The 18,830-nt window shown below is 44.3% G+C and overlaps 1 protein-coding gene across 1 annotated transcript in view; it reads right to left on the reverse strand.

Moving 5' to 3' along the window:
- LOC115098868 (transmembrane channel-like protein 1) overlaps positions 1 to 18,830 on the reverse strand; it is a 185,679-nt gene that overhangs the window by 87,583 nt on the left and 79,266 nt on the right. The window contains exon 8 of the mRNA XM_029615918.1: positions 7,954 to 8,052. Within this exon, the coding sequence (XP_029471778.1) occupies positions 7,954 to 8,052 (99 nt within the window). The remainder of the gene's footprint in view (positions 1 to 7,953; positions 8,053 to 18,830) is intronic.

Here is an 18,830-nt window from a genome sequence, read left to right on the forward strand (position 1 = left end):
TAGAAGTGATATTTCAGTTCGAGAGAGAGATAGATAGGGTTAGGAATCCAGGGATAGCCTAGCAGCACCTGTACTCCAGAGAGAAGGGAATGAGTGCTTGTCAGAACCCTGCCCAGTTTATCCTACAAAAGGGCAAACCTTTCCTCCTTGCTCAGCTGATTGATTTTCCAAGGGACCCACCCTACCTACTCAACTGAATAAAGCTAGGCTGTCAGCAAAAACCTCTAAGACTATCAGTAGAAGTGTTGCTCAGAAAGTGGCAACCTGCTGTGGGGGGCGGGGAAGAGTGCTGGGGCTGTGGCAAGGGCAGATTGGTCTACTGGGGCTTGGGGCATGCCCCAGTGGGCCGGTCCAGGCAGTCACGTGGGCTGGAGTTGGTCACAGCGGCCCCCATGCCTGAGGAGCTGCTTTGCCCAACATCAGCCAGCAGCGGGATCTTCTCCCTTGTATATTTTTCTCTTCCCTGCCAGTAGGGCAGAAGAAAGAAGCTGCAAGCCACTGCTGTAACCCAGGCCTGTGGGGCCAATAGAAGGAAGACACAGGCCACCGCCAGAGCCCAGGCCAGCAGGGCTGATGAAAGGAGCCATGGGCCACTGCCAGAGCTGAGGCCAGCGGAGCCAAAGAGGAAAGACTCAGGCATCACCACTGGAGCCCAGGCCAACAGGGACAAAGAAGGGAGCCATGGGCCGCCAGTGTTTATACATCAATGTGCTGCATGCAGAGTATGCCTTATTGCAATTTCCAGTTTAGTTTCTGTCTACATATTGCTATCCATGCTTTATTTCTCTTTATTCTTTGTTCGTCCGTCTGTATTCTACCTTTGTCAGACTGAGGCAAGGTATTTTGTTAGGGTGCAGTTTCTGTGCTGAGATCTATAGCAGCTTGGCTTGTTCTGTTTTTCCTAATAGGTGTATTGATGTTTAGGGTCTGGTGTAATAGCTGCAGTATTGCCTTTTCACAGGTAGGGTTGTTAATATTTGAGTGTTGGCAATTCGTGTGTTTTGGTATCGGAAGTTTGCTATATTATAATTGTAATTTTAGTTTAATTTACTCATAGCTTTCTGAATGCCAAGCCCACACCCAATGCACATTACATTAGGCCTAATGCCATATGAGTTCCTTTTACTATTTTGCAGGGATTTCTATTTGGCACCACAGCAGTGCATGTAAATAAGAACATAAGAACATGCCATACTGGGTCAGACCAAGGGTCCATCAAGCCCAGCATCCTGTTTCCAACAGTGGCCAATCCAGGCTACAAGTACCTGGCAAGTACCCAAACACTAACAGGCCAATACAGAATGGTGCGCTCGGCTGAGCACACCGTTTAGCCACCGTTTGGCCGCGCGTTTTAGACCCGCTATTATTACCCCTTATACTGTAAGGGCTAACAGTGTGTGGAAAACGTGCAGACTGTAAGTAGATCCCATGCTACTGATGCTAGTAATAGCAGTGACTATTCCCCAAGTCAACTTGATTAATAGCAGTTAATGGACTTCTCCTCCATGAACTTATCCAAACCTTTTTTAAACCCAGCTACACTATCTGCACTAACCACATCCTCTGGCAACAAATTCCAGAGCTTTATGTGTGATGAGTGAAAAATAATTTTCTCCAATTAGTTTGAAATGTGCTACTTGCTAACTTCATGGAGTGCCCCCTAGTCCTTCTATTATCCAAAAGAGTAAATAACTGATTCACATTTACGCATTCTAGACCTCTCATGATTTTAAACACCTCTATCACATCCCCCCTCAGCTGTCTCTTCTCCAAGCTGTACAGCCCTAACCTCTTTAGTTTTTCCTCATAGGGGAGCTGTTCCATCCCCTTTGTCATTTGGTCGCCCTTCTCTGTACCTTCTCCAGTGCAATTATATCTTTTTTGAGATGTGGCAACCAGAATTGTACACAGTATTCAAGGTGGGGTCTCACCATGGAGCGATACAGAGGCATATGACATTTTCCATTTTATTCACCATTCCCTTTCTAATAATTCCCAACATTCTGTTTGCTTTTCTGATCACCAAAGCTCACTGAGCTGACAATTTCAATGTATTATCCTCTAAGATGCCTAGATCATTTTCAATAGAATAAACATATTGTAATATTTTTACTTCAGAAGACAGTACTATAAATGTATATTTTTCATGTAAAATCTTATTACAAATGCATAATTTTTAATTGTGTGCATGGAAGATGAGACTGCAGCTAGGGAGGTGCAAGGTTGTAAGGTTTTCCTAGGGTATCTGATGATCTGGCTCCACGTGAGAAAGCAGAATTCCATTTGGAGCTATGCTGCCATGGGCCGGGCTCTCCCCAGTCTGTGCTGCAGTCGTAATTCACATAGGGGCAGATTTTCAAAGGGGTACGCGCGTAAGATACGTGCGTACCCCCGAAAACCTGCCCCAACCTCCCCCTGCGCGCGCCGAGCCTATGTTGAATAGGCTCGGCGGCACGCGCAAGCCCCGGGATGCACGTCAGTCCCAGTGCTTTGCTAGGGGGCGTGTCGCGGGCGTGTCGCGGCGGCGTTTCGGGGGTGTGATCGAGGCCACCGAAACTGCTCCCGGGCCCTACAAAGGTAGGGGGGGGGGGTTTAGATAGGGCTGGGGAAGGGAGGGGAAGGTGCCGGGGAGGGGGGGGGTTGGAAGGAAAGTTCCCTCCGAGGCTGCTCCGATTTCAGAGCGGCCTTGGAGGGAACGGAGGCAGGCTGCGCGGCTCGACGCATGCAGACTGCCGATTTTGCACAGCCTTGCATGCGCTGACCCCGGATTTTAAAGGATATGCGCATATCTATTAAAATCCAGCGTACTTTATTAAAATCTACCCCTTAGTCTTGGCTAGGGCTTAATTTTTTTCTCAAGTCCTGGAGGAAGCCAGCAGTATGAATCATTTCTGGTCTCCCTCCTCCCCCCCAGGAATAGGTAGGTTGAGCAGATCCTAGGGCAGTGTTTCCCAACCAGTGTGTGCCTTCAGAGCTGATCAGGTGTGCCACGGAAAAGCCTCCACCATTTGAGCTCTGCTCTTAGCACCTTGAAGCAACAAGAGACACCGGCGGTGGCTCTTAAACTGATAGGAACTCCTTTTTGAGAACACATGCAATCATGCAAACTTCATCCTAGCTACAGCAGGAGCCCTGGGGTGTACTGGTAAATGGGCAGCATGCAGAGCAGAGATAGACGGGACCTGCTTTATGCTGCAGACACAGCGCATTCAGCCCTTCCTCATCTTCCCTGTTTGAGTCCTTGAAGCCTCTGTTTTATCCCACAGGCTGTGTGAGATGGGGAGAGCATGCTCTGAGCACTGGATGTGACTCATTTTGAATGCTAGGAGCAGCAGCAAAAGAGCTCTGTCAGCCACATGCAGCAGCCAAGGTAACTAACTGAGCCGGTTTCTCACACTACACTGATTTCTCCCTTCTGTCTTGGGAACTGATGCGAGTGTGTCTTCTGTTTTGGAAGAGAGACTGGTGGGGCTTTCGTTGCCCTACCTCTTTTGGCCATATGAGTCCTCTCCGTGTCTGTACTGCCTGCTCTGTGGAGGTTGGTGTGCCATACATTTTCGTTATTATAGCTATGCCTTCAGTGTGAAAAAGGAAATGCTGGCATAAGGAGCCATAAAAGCAGCAGCTTGTGTTGCACACAGTCAATGCGAATGGGTTGGGCGAGGCTCTGATAAGTGGGAGAAAGCTACCTTAATAGAAAGGAAAATGGTGAGCCAGAAGGAGGTAGCTGTGCAGCGCTAAGAGAAGGCTCTATCTGTGAAGGCTGGCAGAGCTCTGAGAGGAGCAGCTGCTGGCTGTGGAACTGGTGAATCTCCTGGAGCATGAGAATGCCAAGAAGGAGTAAGAATGGGAAAGGGAGGGGGCTGTGACAATGTGAGGAAGGACTGGCAGCAAGGACCAACTTTTACACAATGAAGCAGCAGTGCTAGGGGCAGGGGGACACTCACTGAATGAGCATCTGAGCCACTGGCTGGTAATGCATTTCTCTCATTACTTGGCCGCTGGTTCAAGACCTGATTGATTGGCAAAAGACTAACACCAGACCAGGAATCCAGGATATATGAGAGCTGCAACTAAACTTGTGAGGGCTGACCAACTGCATAGAAGAAAGTAGGACTGCAGTTCAGTTTGCTCATCTTTGGTCTAAATTGTGCTCTAAAACGTTGCTTAGGAAAACAAGAATTATATTTTGGAGATTTTTTGTTGCAATTCTGCCAGGCTTCAGGTCATATGATAATACCTCTGTGTTCTTTTGGGAGCTGTTGAAGCACATGCTGCACAGAAAGTGCACACGTGAATCACAGATACCCCGTGGGCCAGTTTTGAAAAAATCCTCCTGGCTGATATTTTCCTGCAATCTGGGCTGTGGGGTAATATGCATAGAGCAGTGGATCAACCCAAAACCAAATTGAAATTATTGTATTGCGCTTCCAGGAAAAGCAGAGGGTAACCTGTACAGAGCCACAGAACAATCCTAAACAGAAGGCCCAGGGGTGACCTGCATGGAGCTGCAGTTACAACCCTAAACACTTTGCTGGGCAGTCTGGATGGCAGAGCCATAGTCAAGTCATTTGTTAGCAATGGCCAAGTAAAACAGTGCACCCACACTATGAGCATGGAGCCTTTTATTTTAATCCAGCAGTTAGTTTCCTCCTGCTCCTTTGGGCTTGCAGCTCAGATGTTACCAATCCAGAAGTTCTGACACCATGAGCCTTCATTCACAAATACTGAGGATCTTTTTTCCCCTTATTTTATATCTTCTCCTAACTTATTTACTCAAATCATTGCAGGGTCAGACCTGGGCTGGAAGCCATGCACCAGGGCTCCCTTCAGAACCCTGTAGTCATGGGCCTTCAATCCAACCATCAGGTAGGGATGTGAATCGTTTTTTGACGATTTAAAATATCGTCCGATATATTTTAAATCATCAAAAATCGTTAGGGCCACGATACAATACCAATTCCCCCGATTTATCGTTAAAAAATCGTAAATCGGGGGAAGGGGGAGGGCAGGAAAACCGGCACACTAAAACCCCCTAAAACCCACCCCCGACCCTTTAAATTAAATCCCCCACCCTCCCGAACCCCCCCCAAATGCTTTAAATTACCTGGGGATCCAGCGGTGGTCCAGAACGGCGGCGGTCCGGAACGGCCCCCTCAATTGAATCCTTTTGTCTTCAGCCGGCGCCATTTTGCAAAATGGCCACCGCAAAATGGCGGCGGCCATAGACAAAAACGATTCGACGCAGGAGGTTGTTCCGGACCCCCGCTGGACTTTTGGCAAGTCTTGTGGGGGTCAGGAGGCCCCCCCAAGCTGGCCAAAAGTTTCTGGGAGTCCAGCGGGGTTCAGGAAGCGATTTCTTGCCGCGAATCGTTTTCCGTACGGAAAATGGCGCCGGCAGGAGATCGACTGCAGGAGGTCGTTCAGCGGCGGTCCAGAACCCCCGCTGAACGACCTCCTGCAGTCGATCTCCTGCCGGCGCCATTTTCCGTACGGAAAACGATGAAAAAGGACATTCTGAGGTAAAAAAAATATCTCTTACAACATCTATATTTGCATGCAGAACGCCCTGCAAAAAATATAAAAGAAAAAAAGCATTTGGAACCTATATGGTATTAGGCCTATGGTAACACATGTTAGGTGTAGGCTTGGCCCTCAGAAAGCCATGAGTAAACTGAATTACAATATAGTAAAGCTCCCATATGAAAACAGTACTGCATGCCAGCATTCAAACGGTAACAATCTTACCTATGAAAAGGCAACTCTGTAAATATTATACCAGCCCCTAAAACACCAATACATCTGCTATTAGTAAAACAGAACAAGCCAAGCTACCCTACACAAAACTACATTCTTGCAGAACATTTCACCTTGTTCACACTGACAGATCCTCACCAAATAATGAACAAAGACATCATAAAGTGTAAGTATAAGCATTCAGATATAAACTGAACTGGAAACCGCAACAAGGCAGACTCTGTATGCATTGCAACAATGGAAAAACAGAAACATCATACCTCATATAGCATAAAACAAAATCAAGAAATGTAGATTATAATATTAAGACCATACTAATACAAATTATAAATATTTTTAAAATCCTAACAAATAGAATATCCAATAATTAAAAATTCATATAAAATTTACAAAATACCAATAAAATATTTCAAAATAGCTGATACATGAAGTAATACCCAACAATTAAAACTATAAGGATAAAATCAATTTCTTGCTTTCCAAACCTGGGAACCTTTGATTTCCAGATGCCCTGAGATTACCATGGATAAGCACGTGGGGTGGGGCTGCTCCACACAAACTTTCTCCATGCTCTCTCTCTCTCTCCCATGATCAACCATACACACACATATTCGTGTACTCTCTCTCAAATGCTCAATCATATGTACAAACACACACACACACTCTCACATGCTCAGATATATACACACAAACACGCTCTTTTACTTTTTTTCTCATGCTCAACTATATACATACACACATTTTCATTCCCTCTCTGTTTCACATGCTGATCTATACACACACATGCTCTTACAATTTCTCTTTCTCTTTCTCATGCTCAAACATACACACACAGACTCGGACACTTCCTCTCTCATGCCCAACCATACAAAAAACATGTTCATTCACTCTCTGTCTCACTTGCTCAATCACACACGCACTCACATGCTCTTTTTCTGTCTCACGTACTCAAACATACGCTATTGCTTATACACTCTCACATGCTCAATGATACGCTCAGATGTTCTTTCTCACATGCTCAGTCACTCACATGTTTTATCATATGTTCAGACACAAACACACACACATATACAGTACACACATGATCTTTGTTTTCCTCCTCTGGAAGCACAAGGCGCAGCAGCAGCAGCTTCCTTGCTTCTAGCTTCATTTGTGCAGTGCTGCTCCTGCTTCTGACTTGTGGAGAGGGCTGGGGGGGGGGAGGGGATGGGGTATGCAGAGGGAGCCAATGCTTCTTGCACCCTGTAGGCCATGCTGCTTTTCACTGCCAGGGGTGGGGGTAGGGTGAATTTGGAGGAAGACGATGCTTTTTTTTTCTCCTTTTAGTTGCACTGCTTCTCACTGCAGAAGCGGGGAGAGGGAGGGAAAAGGAGGCTGATGTTTCTTGCGGCCCCCATGGATTGCACTGCTTCTCATTCCCAGAGTGGGGAGGGGGGGGGAGAAGGAGGCCAATGTGTCTTGCAGCACTGCCCTTCACTGCCGGGTCGATGAGAGAAAGAAGGAGGCTGATAATTTTCACAGCTCCGCGGGCTGCGCTGTTCCTCACTGCCGGGGCGGGACATGGAAAAGCCACCTGATGTTTCTTTTCAGCCCTATGCTGCTCACTAGTAGTCTGATGCCTCTAATGGCGCTCTGGGCCTTGCTACCTTTCACTGCATGGGGGGGGGGGGAGAGATGCTGCGATGCTTCAGCGTGATGGTGCCCCTGGTGAATGGCGCCTATGGCCACGGCCATAACAGCCATAGGCTAGCTACGGCTCTGCTGGATGGTCCATGCCAGTCTTTTGTTCCATCATTTTCTGTGTTACTTTGGAGGGGGAGTGGTGGGGCAATGGTTGGGGCTATGAGGGGGAAAACATTGTAAGTAGGACTTCAGATATAACTTCAAGTGTTTCTATAAAATATTGCTAATTTGAAATATCTGAAAAAAAACAACAAATCAGGGCTTATCAGTGTGCAATCACTGATAAGCCCTGATTTTAAACATCTTTAATAAAATCATGATTAAGTAAAAATAAACACCCAAATTTACATTTTATAAATATCTAATATCATAATGCTTAACTATCATACACTTCTTATGGACTCCAATTTCAAACAAATGGATCTGAAAATGCAGCCCTTTATGTTTACTACATGCTTAAAAGTCAGTAGCATAAATATGACCTGGCACAGTTCTATTTATTGATCAACTTACGCTGAAGTCCCACAGAGTAGCAAAGTTCATAGCGCTTGCTTCTTCGGATCTTGGAACAGTTTTCCTAGGCATAGATCCATACGGTTTTCCCATCAGGGCCTTTTTTTTTTTTTTTAAAAGACAGGAGAAACCTAATCAGTACAATACTGAAAACAGAACAATGACAGATTTTCTAAGGTTAGCTGTATGTAATAGAGATGTGCATTGTTTATTTTTATCGATTTGGGCTTCGTCTTCGGGCCCCCGCGGGAAAGTTGTTTTTTCCCACAGTTCTTTTTTTTTTTTTTTTTTCGTGGGACCCGGTTTTCATGTTAGTGCCCCCGAACCATGACGAATTACACAATTTTGTTGAGAGAGGACCAGGAGGGAAGGGTTAGGTCGGCCATCATAGCTGGTGATTCGATTATTAGTAATGTAGACAACTGGGTGGCTGGTGGGCGTGAGGTTTGCCTGGTAACATGCCTACCTGGTGCAAAGGTGGCGGACCTCACGGGTCACCTAGATAAGATTTTAGACAGGGCTGGGGAGGAGCCAGCTGTCGTGGTACATGTGAGCACCAACGACATAGGAAAATGTGAGAGGGAGGTTCTGGAAGCCAAATTTAGGCTCTTAGGTAGAAAGCTGAAATCCAGGACCTCCAGGATAGCATTCTCTGAAATGCTTCCTGTTCCAAGCGCAGGTTCTCAGAGGCAGGCAGTAGAGATGTGAATCTTGTGCCAGATCGTCTTAATGATCAGATTCGGCTGGGGGGGGGGGAATCTGATCGTTAAGATATGTGAATTGGAATCGTTTCCGATTCCAATTCACATCGCTAATTTTTTTTTTAGGGAGGCCCGTACCGCTAAAAAAAAAAAATCCACCCGACCCTTTAAATCGACCCCCCCAAAACCTTTCAAAATTACCTGGTGGTCCAGGGGGGCCTCGGGGGGCCTCGGGGAGAGATCCAGGGGGGCCTCGGGGAGAGGAGAGATCCAGGGGGGCCTCGGGAAGAGATTTCCCGTTCCCAGGCATCAGCTGTTCTAAAAAAAAAAAATGGCGCCGATGTCCCTTTGCCCTTACCATGTGACAGGGTATCCGTACCATTGGCCGGCCCCTGTCACATGGTAGGAGCACTGGATGGCCGGCGCCATCTTTAAAGATGGCGCCGGCCATCCATTGACTTTGTTGAAATGGGAAAGTACCTGGAGGAAAAACTAGAAGGCTGGGAGAAAACGAGAGATGTGAAACAACAGTGGGCCAAACTAAAAGGAGCAATTACTGAAGCGACTAATATATATGTTAGAAAAGTTAAGAAAAGCAAGAAAAGAATGAAACCTATCTGGTTCACAAAGGAGGTGGCTGATAAAAATTAAGATAAAAGAACAGCGTTTAAGAAATATAAAATATCCGAAAGGGAGGATCGCAAGGTAGAATATCAGGTAAAACTGAGGGAGACGAAGAAAGAAATCAAGAAAGCAAAAAGTCAAGCGGAAGAAAGGATTGCCAAAGAGGTAAAGCGAGGTGACAAAACATTTTTCAGATACATCAGTGAAAAGAAAAAAGTCCAAAGTGGTAAAGTGAAATTGAAAGGTGAAAAGGATCAATGGGTGGAAACAGATGAAGAAATGGCAGAAATATTAAATGAATACTTGTTCGGTGTTCACTAAAGAAGGCCCAGGAGAAGGACCGTCGCTACTAAACAAGAAACTGGAGGGGAATGGAATGGATGAAACTCCATTCACAGAAGAGAATGTATGGGAAGAGCTAAGAAAACTGATAGTGGACAAAGCCATGGGACCTGATGAGGTTCATCCCAGGATACTGAGGGAGCTCAGAGATGTGCTGACAGCTCTGCTGCCTGACCTGTTCAATAGATCCCTGGAAACGGGAGTGGTGCCGAGTGATTGGAGAAGAGCAGCGGTGGTCCCTCTATACAAAAGTGGGAGCAGAGAGGAGGCTGGAAACTACAGGCCGGTTAACCTCACTTCTGTGGTGGGAAAAGTATTGGAATCGCTGCTGAAGGAAAGAATAGTGAACTATCAGGAAGCAGCAGAATTGCTGGACCAGAGGCAGCATGGTTTCACCAAGGGAAGGTCCTGTCAGACGAATCTGATCAACTTTTTTGATTGGGTGACCAAGGAACTGGATCAAGGAAGAGCGCTCGATGTCATCTACTTGGATTTTAGCAAAGCTTTTGATATGGTCCCACACAGGAGGCTTGTGAATGAAATGAGAAGCTTGGGAGTGAGTGCCAAGGTAGTGGCCTGGATAGCAAACTGGTTGACAGACAGAAGACAATGTGTGATAGTAAATGGAACTTACTCGGAAGACAGAGCAGTTGTGAGTGGAGTGCCGCAAGGCTCGGTGTTGGGACCAGTCCTCTTCAATATCTTTGTGAGCGATATCACAGAAGGGATAGAAGGTAAGGTTTGTCTTTTTGTGGATGATACTAAGATCTGCAACAGACTGGACACACCGGAAGGAGTGGAGAGAATGAGACAGGATTTAAGGAAGCTGGAAGACTGGTCGAAGATATGGCAGCTGAGATTCAATGCCAAGAAGTGCAGAGTCATGCATATGGGGTGTGGAAATCCGAAGGAAATGTATTCGATGGGAGGTGAAGGGCTGATGTGCACAGAGCAGGAGAGAGACCTTGGGGTGATAGTGTCTAGCGATCTGAAGTCGGCGAAACAATGTGACAAGGTGATAGCTAAAGCCAGAAGAATGCTGGGCTGCATAGAGAGTGGAATATTGAGTAAGAAAAGGGAAGTGATTATCCCTTTGTACAGGTCCTTGGTGAGGCCTCACTTTGAGTACTGTGCTCAGTTCTGGAGACCGTATCTCCGAATGGACAGAGACAGGATGGAGGCGGGCCAGAGAAGGGTGACCAAAAAGGTGGATGGTCTTCAGCGAATGACTTATGAGGAGATTGAAGAATCTAAACATATATACCCTGGAGGAAAGGAGGAGCAAGGGTGATATGATATAGACTTTCAGATACTTGAAAGGTTTTAATGATCCAAAGTCAACAACAAACCTTTTCCATCAGAAAAAAATCAGCAGAACCAGGGGTCACAATTTAAAACTCCAGGGAGGAAGACTCAAAACCAATGTCAGGAAGTATTTCTTCACAGAGAGGGTGGTAGATGCCTGGAATGCCCTTCCAAAGGAAGTGGTGAACACCAAAACTGTGAAGGATTTCAAAGAGGCGTGGGATAAACATTGTGGATCCATAAAATCTAGAGGATGTGAATGAGGAGGCATGGGGTGGCTTGCGGGAATGACAGCTGCTACCTGGTGATTAATACCCTTATTCAATAAACACACACACGGTTAATGCAACTCCAACATTGTTCTATGCTTCAACGGCAAGAGAAAATGTGGAAAAAAGGATTTGCATTCACAAATAAGCGGGGGAGTAGCTTGCTTGTTGCAGTGGTTACTACCCCAAACCAAATAAGCCCGATACTTCACTTGGAATACATATCCAGCACAACTCACTGCTTCAATAGCAGGGGGGATGAAGAAAAAATGATTTATATTCAGACAACAACCAACAAGTATTGAATTGCACAGACTAGGTAAACAAATAAGAGTGGAAGTAGCTTGCTTATTGCAGTGGTTACTACCCCTAACCAATTAAGTTAGATACTTACGTTGATGCGACTCCAGCACTGCTCTCTGCATCAATGGCAGAAGGGAAGGAAATTGGAACCAAAATGTTACCAATAAGGGCCAAGAGTAACAGATAAGTATGAGAAAAATAAGTGTGAAAGCTTGCTGGACAGACTGGATGGACCATTTGGTCTTCTTCTGCCGTCATTTCTATGTTTATACTACAACACCTGGCCAAGATGATAAGATGGACAGTGAAATGCTAAGAGAAAATATGGAAGCTAACCAAATTGGTAGGGCAGTAATAATGGGAGATTTCAATTAACCCAATATTGACTGGGTAAATGTAACATCAGGACATGCTAGAGAGATAAAGTTGTTGGATGGAATAAATGACAGTTTTATGGAGCAATTGGTTCAGGAACCAATGAGAGAGGGAGCAATTTTAGATCTAATTCTCAGTGAAGCACAGGATTTGGTGAGAGAGGTAATGGTGATGGGGCTGCTTGGCAACAGTGATTATAATATGATCAACTTTGAATTAATGACTGGAAGTGGGAAAGTAAGTAAATCCTCGGCTCTAGTGCTAAACTTTCAAAAGGGAAACTTCGAGAAAATGAGAAAAATAGATAGAAAAAACTGAAAGGAGCAGCTACAAAGGTAAAAAGTGTGCAAGAAGTATGGACATTATTAAAAATTACCATCCTAGAAGCACAATCCAGATTATTCCACACATTAAGGCAGGTGGAAGAAAGGCAAAATTATTATTGGTATGGTTAAAAGGTGAGGTGAAAGAGGCTATTTTAGCCAAAAGATCTTCATTCAAAAATTGGAAGAAGGATCCAACAGAAGAAAATAAGATAAAGCATAAATGTTGGCAAGTTAAATGTAAGACATTGATAAGACAGGCTAAGAGAGAATTTGAAAAGAAGTTGGCTATAGAGGCAAAAACTCAGTAAAAACGTTTTAAAAATTTTCTGAAGCAGAAAGCCTGTGAGAGAGTCAGTTGGACTATTAGATGATCAAGGGGTTAAAGGGGCACTTAGAGAAGATAAGGCCTTCGCAGAAAGATTTAATTATTTCTTTGCTTCGGTGTTTACTGAGGAGGATGTTGGGGAGATACTCATTCCAGAGAAGGTTTTCATGGGTAATGATTCAGATGAACTGAACCAAATCACGGTAAACCTAGAAGATGTGGTAGGCCTGACTGACAAACTGAAGAGTAGTAAATCACCAAGACCGGATGGTATACACCCCAGGGTTCTGAAGGAACTCAAAAATGAAATTTCACATCTATTAGTCAAAATTTGTAAACTATCATTAAAATCATCCATTGTACCTGAAGACTGGAGGGTGGTCAATGTAACCCCAATATTTAAGAAGGGCTGCAGGGGTGATCTGGGAAACTACAGGCCAGTTAGCCTGACTTCAGTGCCAGGAAAATAGTGGAAAGTGTTCTAAAGATCAAAATCATAGAACATATACAAAGACACGGTTTAATGGAACAAAATCAACATGGCTTTACCCAAGGCAAGTCTTGGCTCACAAATCTGCTTTACTTTTTTGAAGGGGTTAATAAACATGTGGATAAAGGTGAACCGGTAGATGTAATATATTTGGATTTTCAGAAGGCTTTTGACAAAGTTCCTAAAGAGATGCTTTTAAGAAAAGTAAAAAGTCATCGGGTAGATGGTGATGTTCTTTTGTGGCTTACAAACTGGTTAAAAGACAAGAAATAGAGAGTAGGATTAAATGAACAATTTTCTCATTGGAAAAGGGAAAACAGTGGAGTGTCTCAAGGATCTGTACTAGGACCTGTGCTTGTCAAAATATTTATAAATGATCTGGAAAGGAAATTGATGAGTGAGGTAATCAAATTTGCAGATGATACAAAATTATTCAGAGTAGTTAAATCACAAGAGATTGTGATAAATTGCAGGAGAGCCTTGTGAGACTGGAAAATTGGGCATCCAAATGGCAGATTAAATGTATTGTGGATAAATGCAAGGTGATGCATATAGGGAAAAATAACCCATGCTGTAGTTACATGATGTTAAATTCCATATTAGGAGCTACCACCCAGGAAAAAGATCTAGGCATCATAGTGGATAATACTTTGAAATTGTCGGTTCAGTGTGCTGCGGCAGTCATAAAAGCAAACAGAATGTTAGGAATTATTAGGAAGGGAATGGTGAATAATACGGAAAATGTCATAATGCCTCTGTATCGCTCCATGGTGAGACTGCATCTTGAATACTGTGTACAATTCTAGTTGCCCCATTTCAAGAAATATATAGTTGTGATAGAGAAGGTACAGAGAAGGTGACCAAAATGATAAAGGGAATGGAACAGCTCCCCTATGAGGCAAGACTAAGGTCAGGGCTGTTCAGCTTGGAGAAGAAACGGCTGAGGGGGATATGATAGAGGTCTTTAAAATTATGAGAGGTCTAGAACGGGTAAGCGTGAATCAGTTATTTAATCTTTTGGATAATAGAAACACTACAGGACACTGCATTAAGTTAGCATGTAGCACATTTAAAATTGATCGGAGAAAATTGTTTTTCAGTCAACGCACAATTAAACTCTGGAATTTGCTGCCAGGGGATGTGGTTAGTGCAGTTAGTTTAGATGGATTTAACAAAGGTTTGGATAAGTTCTTGGAGGAGAAGTCCATTACCTGCTATTAATTGTTGACTTAGAAAATAGCCACTGCTATTACTAGAATCAGTAGCATGGGATACACAATGGGCCGGATTTTAAAAGGGGTACGCGCATAAGGTATACGTGTAACCCTTCTAAAATGGCCCTGCACGCGCTGAGCCTATATTGCATAGGATTCCAGCGCGCACAAAGCCCCGGGATGCGTGTAAGTCCCGGGGCTTTCTTGGGGTGGGCGCGTTGGGGGGGCGTGACGCGGTCAGCACATCATTGGGGGCGTGTCGAGGGCGTGACATGGTCGGCGCGTCATCCTGGGCGGTGCTGCGGGCATGGTTTCGGCCCAGGGGCGTTCTGGGGGCGAGGCCGCGGCCTCCGGACCAGCCCCCGGACCGGAACATGGCGCGCGGCAGCCGCCCCGGCGTGCGCAGTTATGCCTACTTCGAACAGGCGTAACTTCTGCAACAAAGGTAGGGGGGGGCTTTAGATAGGGCCGGGGGGTAGGTTAGGGAGGGGAAGGGAGGGGAAGGTGGGGGGGAGGTGGAGGGAACAGGCAGCGCGCGCAGGGCTCGGCGCATGCAAGTTGCACAAATGTGCACCCCCTTGCGTGCACCGACCTCGGATTTTATAAGATACGCGGCTACACACGTATCTTATAAAATCCAGTGTACTTTTGTTCGCGCACGCACTGTTTCTTAAAATGTACCCCTTAGTTTTTGGGTACTTGCCAGATACTTGTTGCCTGGATTGGCCACTGTTGGAAACGGGATGCTGGGCTTGATGGACCTTTGGTCTGACCCAGTATGGCAATTTCTTATGTTTCTTTCCTGACAATGAATTTCAAAGTAGCATGCAACAATCATCATGCATCAAAAGTGACGCTTTAAAATATTTAATTAAATTATTTCAAGCACTTACCAATTTAAAAAAATGTCTTATTAATCTGTATTAATTTATTATAGTTTATAAATACACAATATCATGTAAAAAGTAAACAAAGAATACTTAACAGAAACATCAGATCCATTCATGTAATAAAACAAATATCAATGTATTCTTTTATAAATCCTCTTTCTAAAACAGTGAAGAATATCATAACTACAATAAAACAGCAATAATCATAATAATGACAAGAACTTAAGATTTGCAATGCATATAAATCACAATTAGGACATGCAAAAAAATATATATTCAAATTCTGGTGTCACCTCAGTAATTTCAAATCAAACTCTCTCCAATGCCAAATACTTTATGAACTAGTAAAAACCCCTACAAAAAAAAAAAAATAATCTAGAACCTTGCCATACTATGCCATAACAGCAGTAACTCAAGACTCAAAAAGCAGCAACCTTATCTATGAAAAGACAACAATGGAAATATTCACCAGGCCCTAAATCACTAATACACATACCTCGTAGCCAAATAAGATGCTGGACTGCTTCAAATCCCTACAGAGAAACTACATGCTAGCTGAAATACTGCATCTCTGCCACACACAGGCAGAACACATATCGAACCTTATCTAATACAGAATAAGGGACTACAAATTAGAAACAGAAACATGCAGACAAAACTGAAATGGAAAGCCTGAGAAACCAGACACTGTGTGAACAGTGGAATACTAAAAAAAAGCAAAATACAAACATATAAGAAATGCACATTCCCATTCCCAAAGATGGTATATTCTAATCACTGAAAGTCAAAATAATTTTTTTGTACCTTTGTTGTCTAATCTTATTTTTCTAATCAGTTGATCCCATGTTTGTTTTTCTCCTTGTCTTCTTTCCTTCCTTCCTTCCTCATACACATGCACTATCTTACATACATGCTTTCTCTCACACAAGCTCTCACTCTCACATGCTTTTTCTCACAGTCTCTCACTCAGGTTCCCACACTCACACACATATACAGTCTCTCACTCTCACATGCAGGCTCCCGCTTTCACACATACAGGCTCTCAGTCTCACAAGCTCTTACATGCAGGCTCTCTTTTTATTCTTTCTGTGTCTTCTCTCTCCTCCTATCTTCTTTCCTTCTTTTCTCGTACACACGCACAGGTTCTCTTTCATATATGCTCTCTCACACACATATGTAGGCAGGCATAGAAACATACAAGCACAAACTCTCTCATATATATATATATATATATATATATATATATATATATATATATATGCATGCAGTAAGGCCAGGGTCTCATGTTCAGCCACCGTGGGATGGGTTCTACGGTGGCCTGGGCTTCTTTGGCTGACATGGGATTGGCTCCTTGGCAGCTTGGGGCTTCTTTTTTGGCCACCGTGGGACAGGCTCTGCGACGCCTCAGCCAAACCTGCTTGCAGAGGAGAGAGACCTTGCCACATGGGCTGCAGCCTCCTCATCAACTGTCAGCGCCGATGACGTCATTCAGGCTCCAGCAGCTGAGTAGGAGGAGACAACCCGAAGTATGGCAAGGCCGCAATCCGATTCATTTGCAGTAGAAAGGCTGAATGAAGGGATTATGTCAAAGCTCAGAGGAAGGTGGAAAGGACATATGCTGTCCCACCTGCCATCAATGAGTCTTCTCCTTCCATAGCTGGTGGAAATTTGGGAGAGAATGCCATGGGCCCTTTGTCTCCCCCTACTTTCTGAGGCCTATGGGTCCACCCATAGCCATGCCATTGCAGTTACCATTTTTAGGAAGTTGGAGGTGGTCTGGTGCGAGAGTAATGCACATGATTGCAGACAGTGACAACACATAGGATGGTCACGGTACTGTTTTTTGTTTTTTATTTTGTATCAACTCAGAGACAGCTAGGCAGTCGGCAGTGGGGTGCAGGCCTAGGGGGGAGGAATTATAAAGTCCCAGGCCAGGCACCCACCCAAATTAGGGAGCAGAGCAGTAGAAAAACACCTGGTCCTGACCTATCCTGGCTTCCCTGCTGTGCAGAGAGACAGTGCTTGCTGAAAATTAGTAGCAGAGCAGAGCCAGACAGAACCCCAGCGGAGGCGGAGAAGAAGCACTCTGACTCAAGACAGGCCTCTGAGCTCTGTGGCATGCTAGCATGTGCAGTGTACATTCGCAAAACAAAAAATGAGCTGGAAGACTCGAGCTGCTGCACCCTCCCTTATGTCGTCCCCCCAGGGGCATTGGCCCTCCCATCCCCTCCCTCGCTACGCCACTGGCAAACCTAAAGGGACTGCCCCCTGAGCTCTCTGTAAAGAGCTGCTGCATAGACTCTCAGGGGGACGGCCATTTCAGACTCCTCAAAGGAAGGAGCTGAATTTGAATGGTAACCTTCCCCTCACACTAACCTGCATTCTCTCTAACCGAACTAAAGGCTCACCCATGTCTTAATGGTGATGTAACCGTAGGGTCCGTAACATATATCATACATTATAACAAACATAGTAGGTAAAGTGACTATCAGGTATTTCAGCAAAGGTTGTCTCGTCATTAGTGCTTCACTCAGTTAAGAACATAAGAACATAAGAACATGCCATACTGGGTCAGACCAAGGGTCCATCAAGCCCAGCATCCTGTTTCCAACAGTGGCCAATCCAGGCCATAAGAACCTGGCAAGTACCCAAAAACTAAGTCTATTCCATGTTACCGTTGCTAGTAATAGCAGTGGTTATTATCTAAGACAACTTGATTAATAGCAGGTAATGGACTTCTCCTCCAAGAACTTATCCAATCATTTTTTAAACCCAGCTACACTGACTGCACTAACCACATCCCTGGCAACAAATTCCAGTTAATCCTTTACCAAGCTGAAAAAAAATAGAATCCTAAAATAGTGTGAAATGATGGAACTATGGATGGAAAATGACATCGAAAGCCCCATTTTTATATCTTTCAGGTTGAAGATGGCATTGATGTGTGAGATAGATAGTGCCAGAGATAGTTAAACAATATTATTTAAAAATGTATGATTGCAGATTAGTTGTTTGCATGTAAATCATATAGAGGATTTTTTTTAAAAGCCTTCACAATAGTGTGCTGGCATATTTTCTGAAATAGCACATCTTTTGTTCAATGATTTATTTTCCTGCAGTTTCGAAAAGGAAACACAGCATGAAAGGAGAATTTGTGCAAGCAAAAAAATTCTGCTGAAAGCACCTTGGGGGCTTTTGTTTGGAAGTGCTAAGTGCAAGAAACAGACTAAAGTTCACCAGTGCTTTTTGCAGGTTTGCACTTGCAAAATTTTTTTCTGTGGATTTTTTTCCCCTTTCTAAAGCTGTAGAAAAATGAAACCCCTTGAGCAAACCACATGCTAGCTATGTCAGAATTACGCAAGCAAACTAACTTGCTGGCTCTTTGTATGCTTTTTGTCCTGCGTTGCTTAAAATTGAAAGTCTTGGCCCTAAGAAATGAATATGGGCGCCTTCTGGTGTGCTTTCCTAAACTGGCCTGTTTGATAGTTTGGAATACCTTCTAATAAGCATGAAATCAAGTACTGAAAAAGTATTCTGCTTCAAAATTGCTTCTTTGCAAGAGCCTCTATTCATAAAGAAGTTTTTTACTTTCGAGAGTATTTTGGAAGCAATAGTATCTAAATGTGACCAATTTCAGTCCAGTTTAAACAGATGTGGGAAACATTTGGTCCTACTACACAATAATTAGCCTTGGTAAAAGGTAAACACTATCA

Source organism: Rhinatrema bivittatum, chromosome 1 (assembly GCF_901001135.1).
Source record: "Rhinatrema bivittatum chromosome 1, aRhiBiv1.1, whole genome shotgun sequence".
NCBI classification, from domain to species: Eukaryota; Metazoa; Chordata; class Amphibia; order Gymnophiona; family Rhinatrematidae; genus Rhinatrema; species Rhinatrema bivittatum.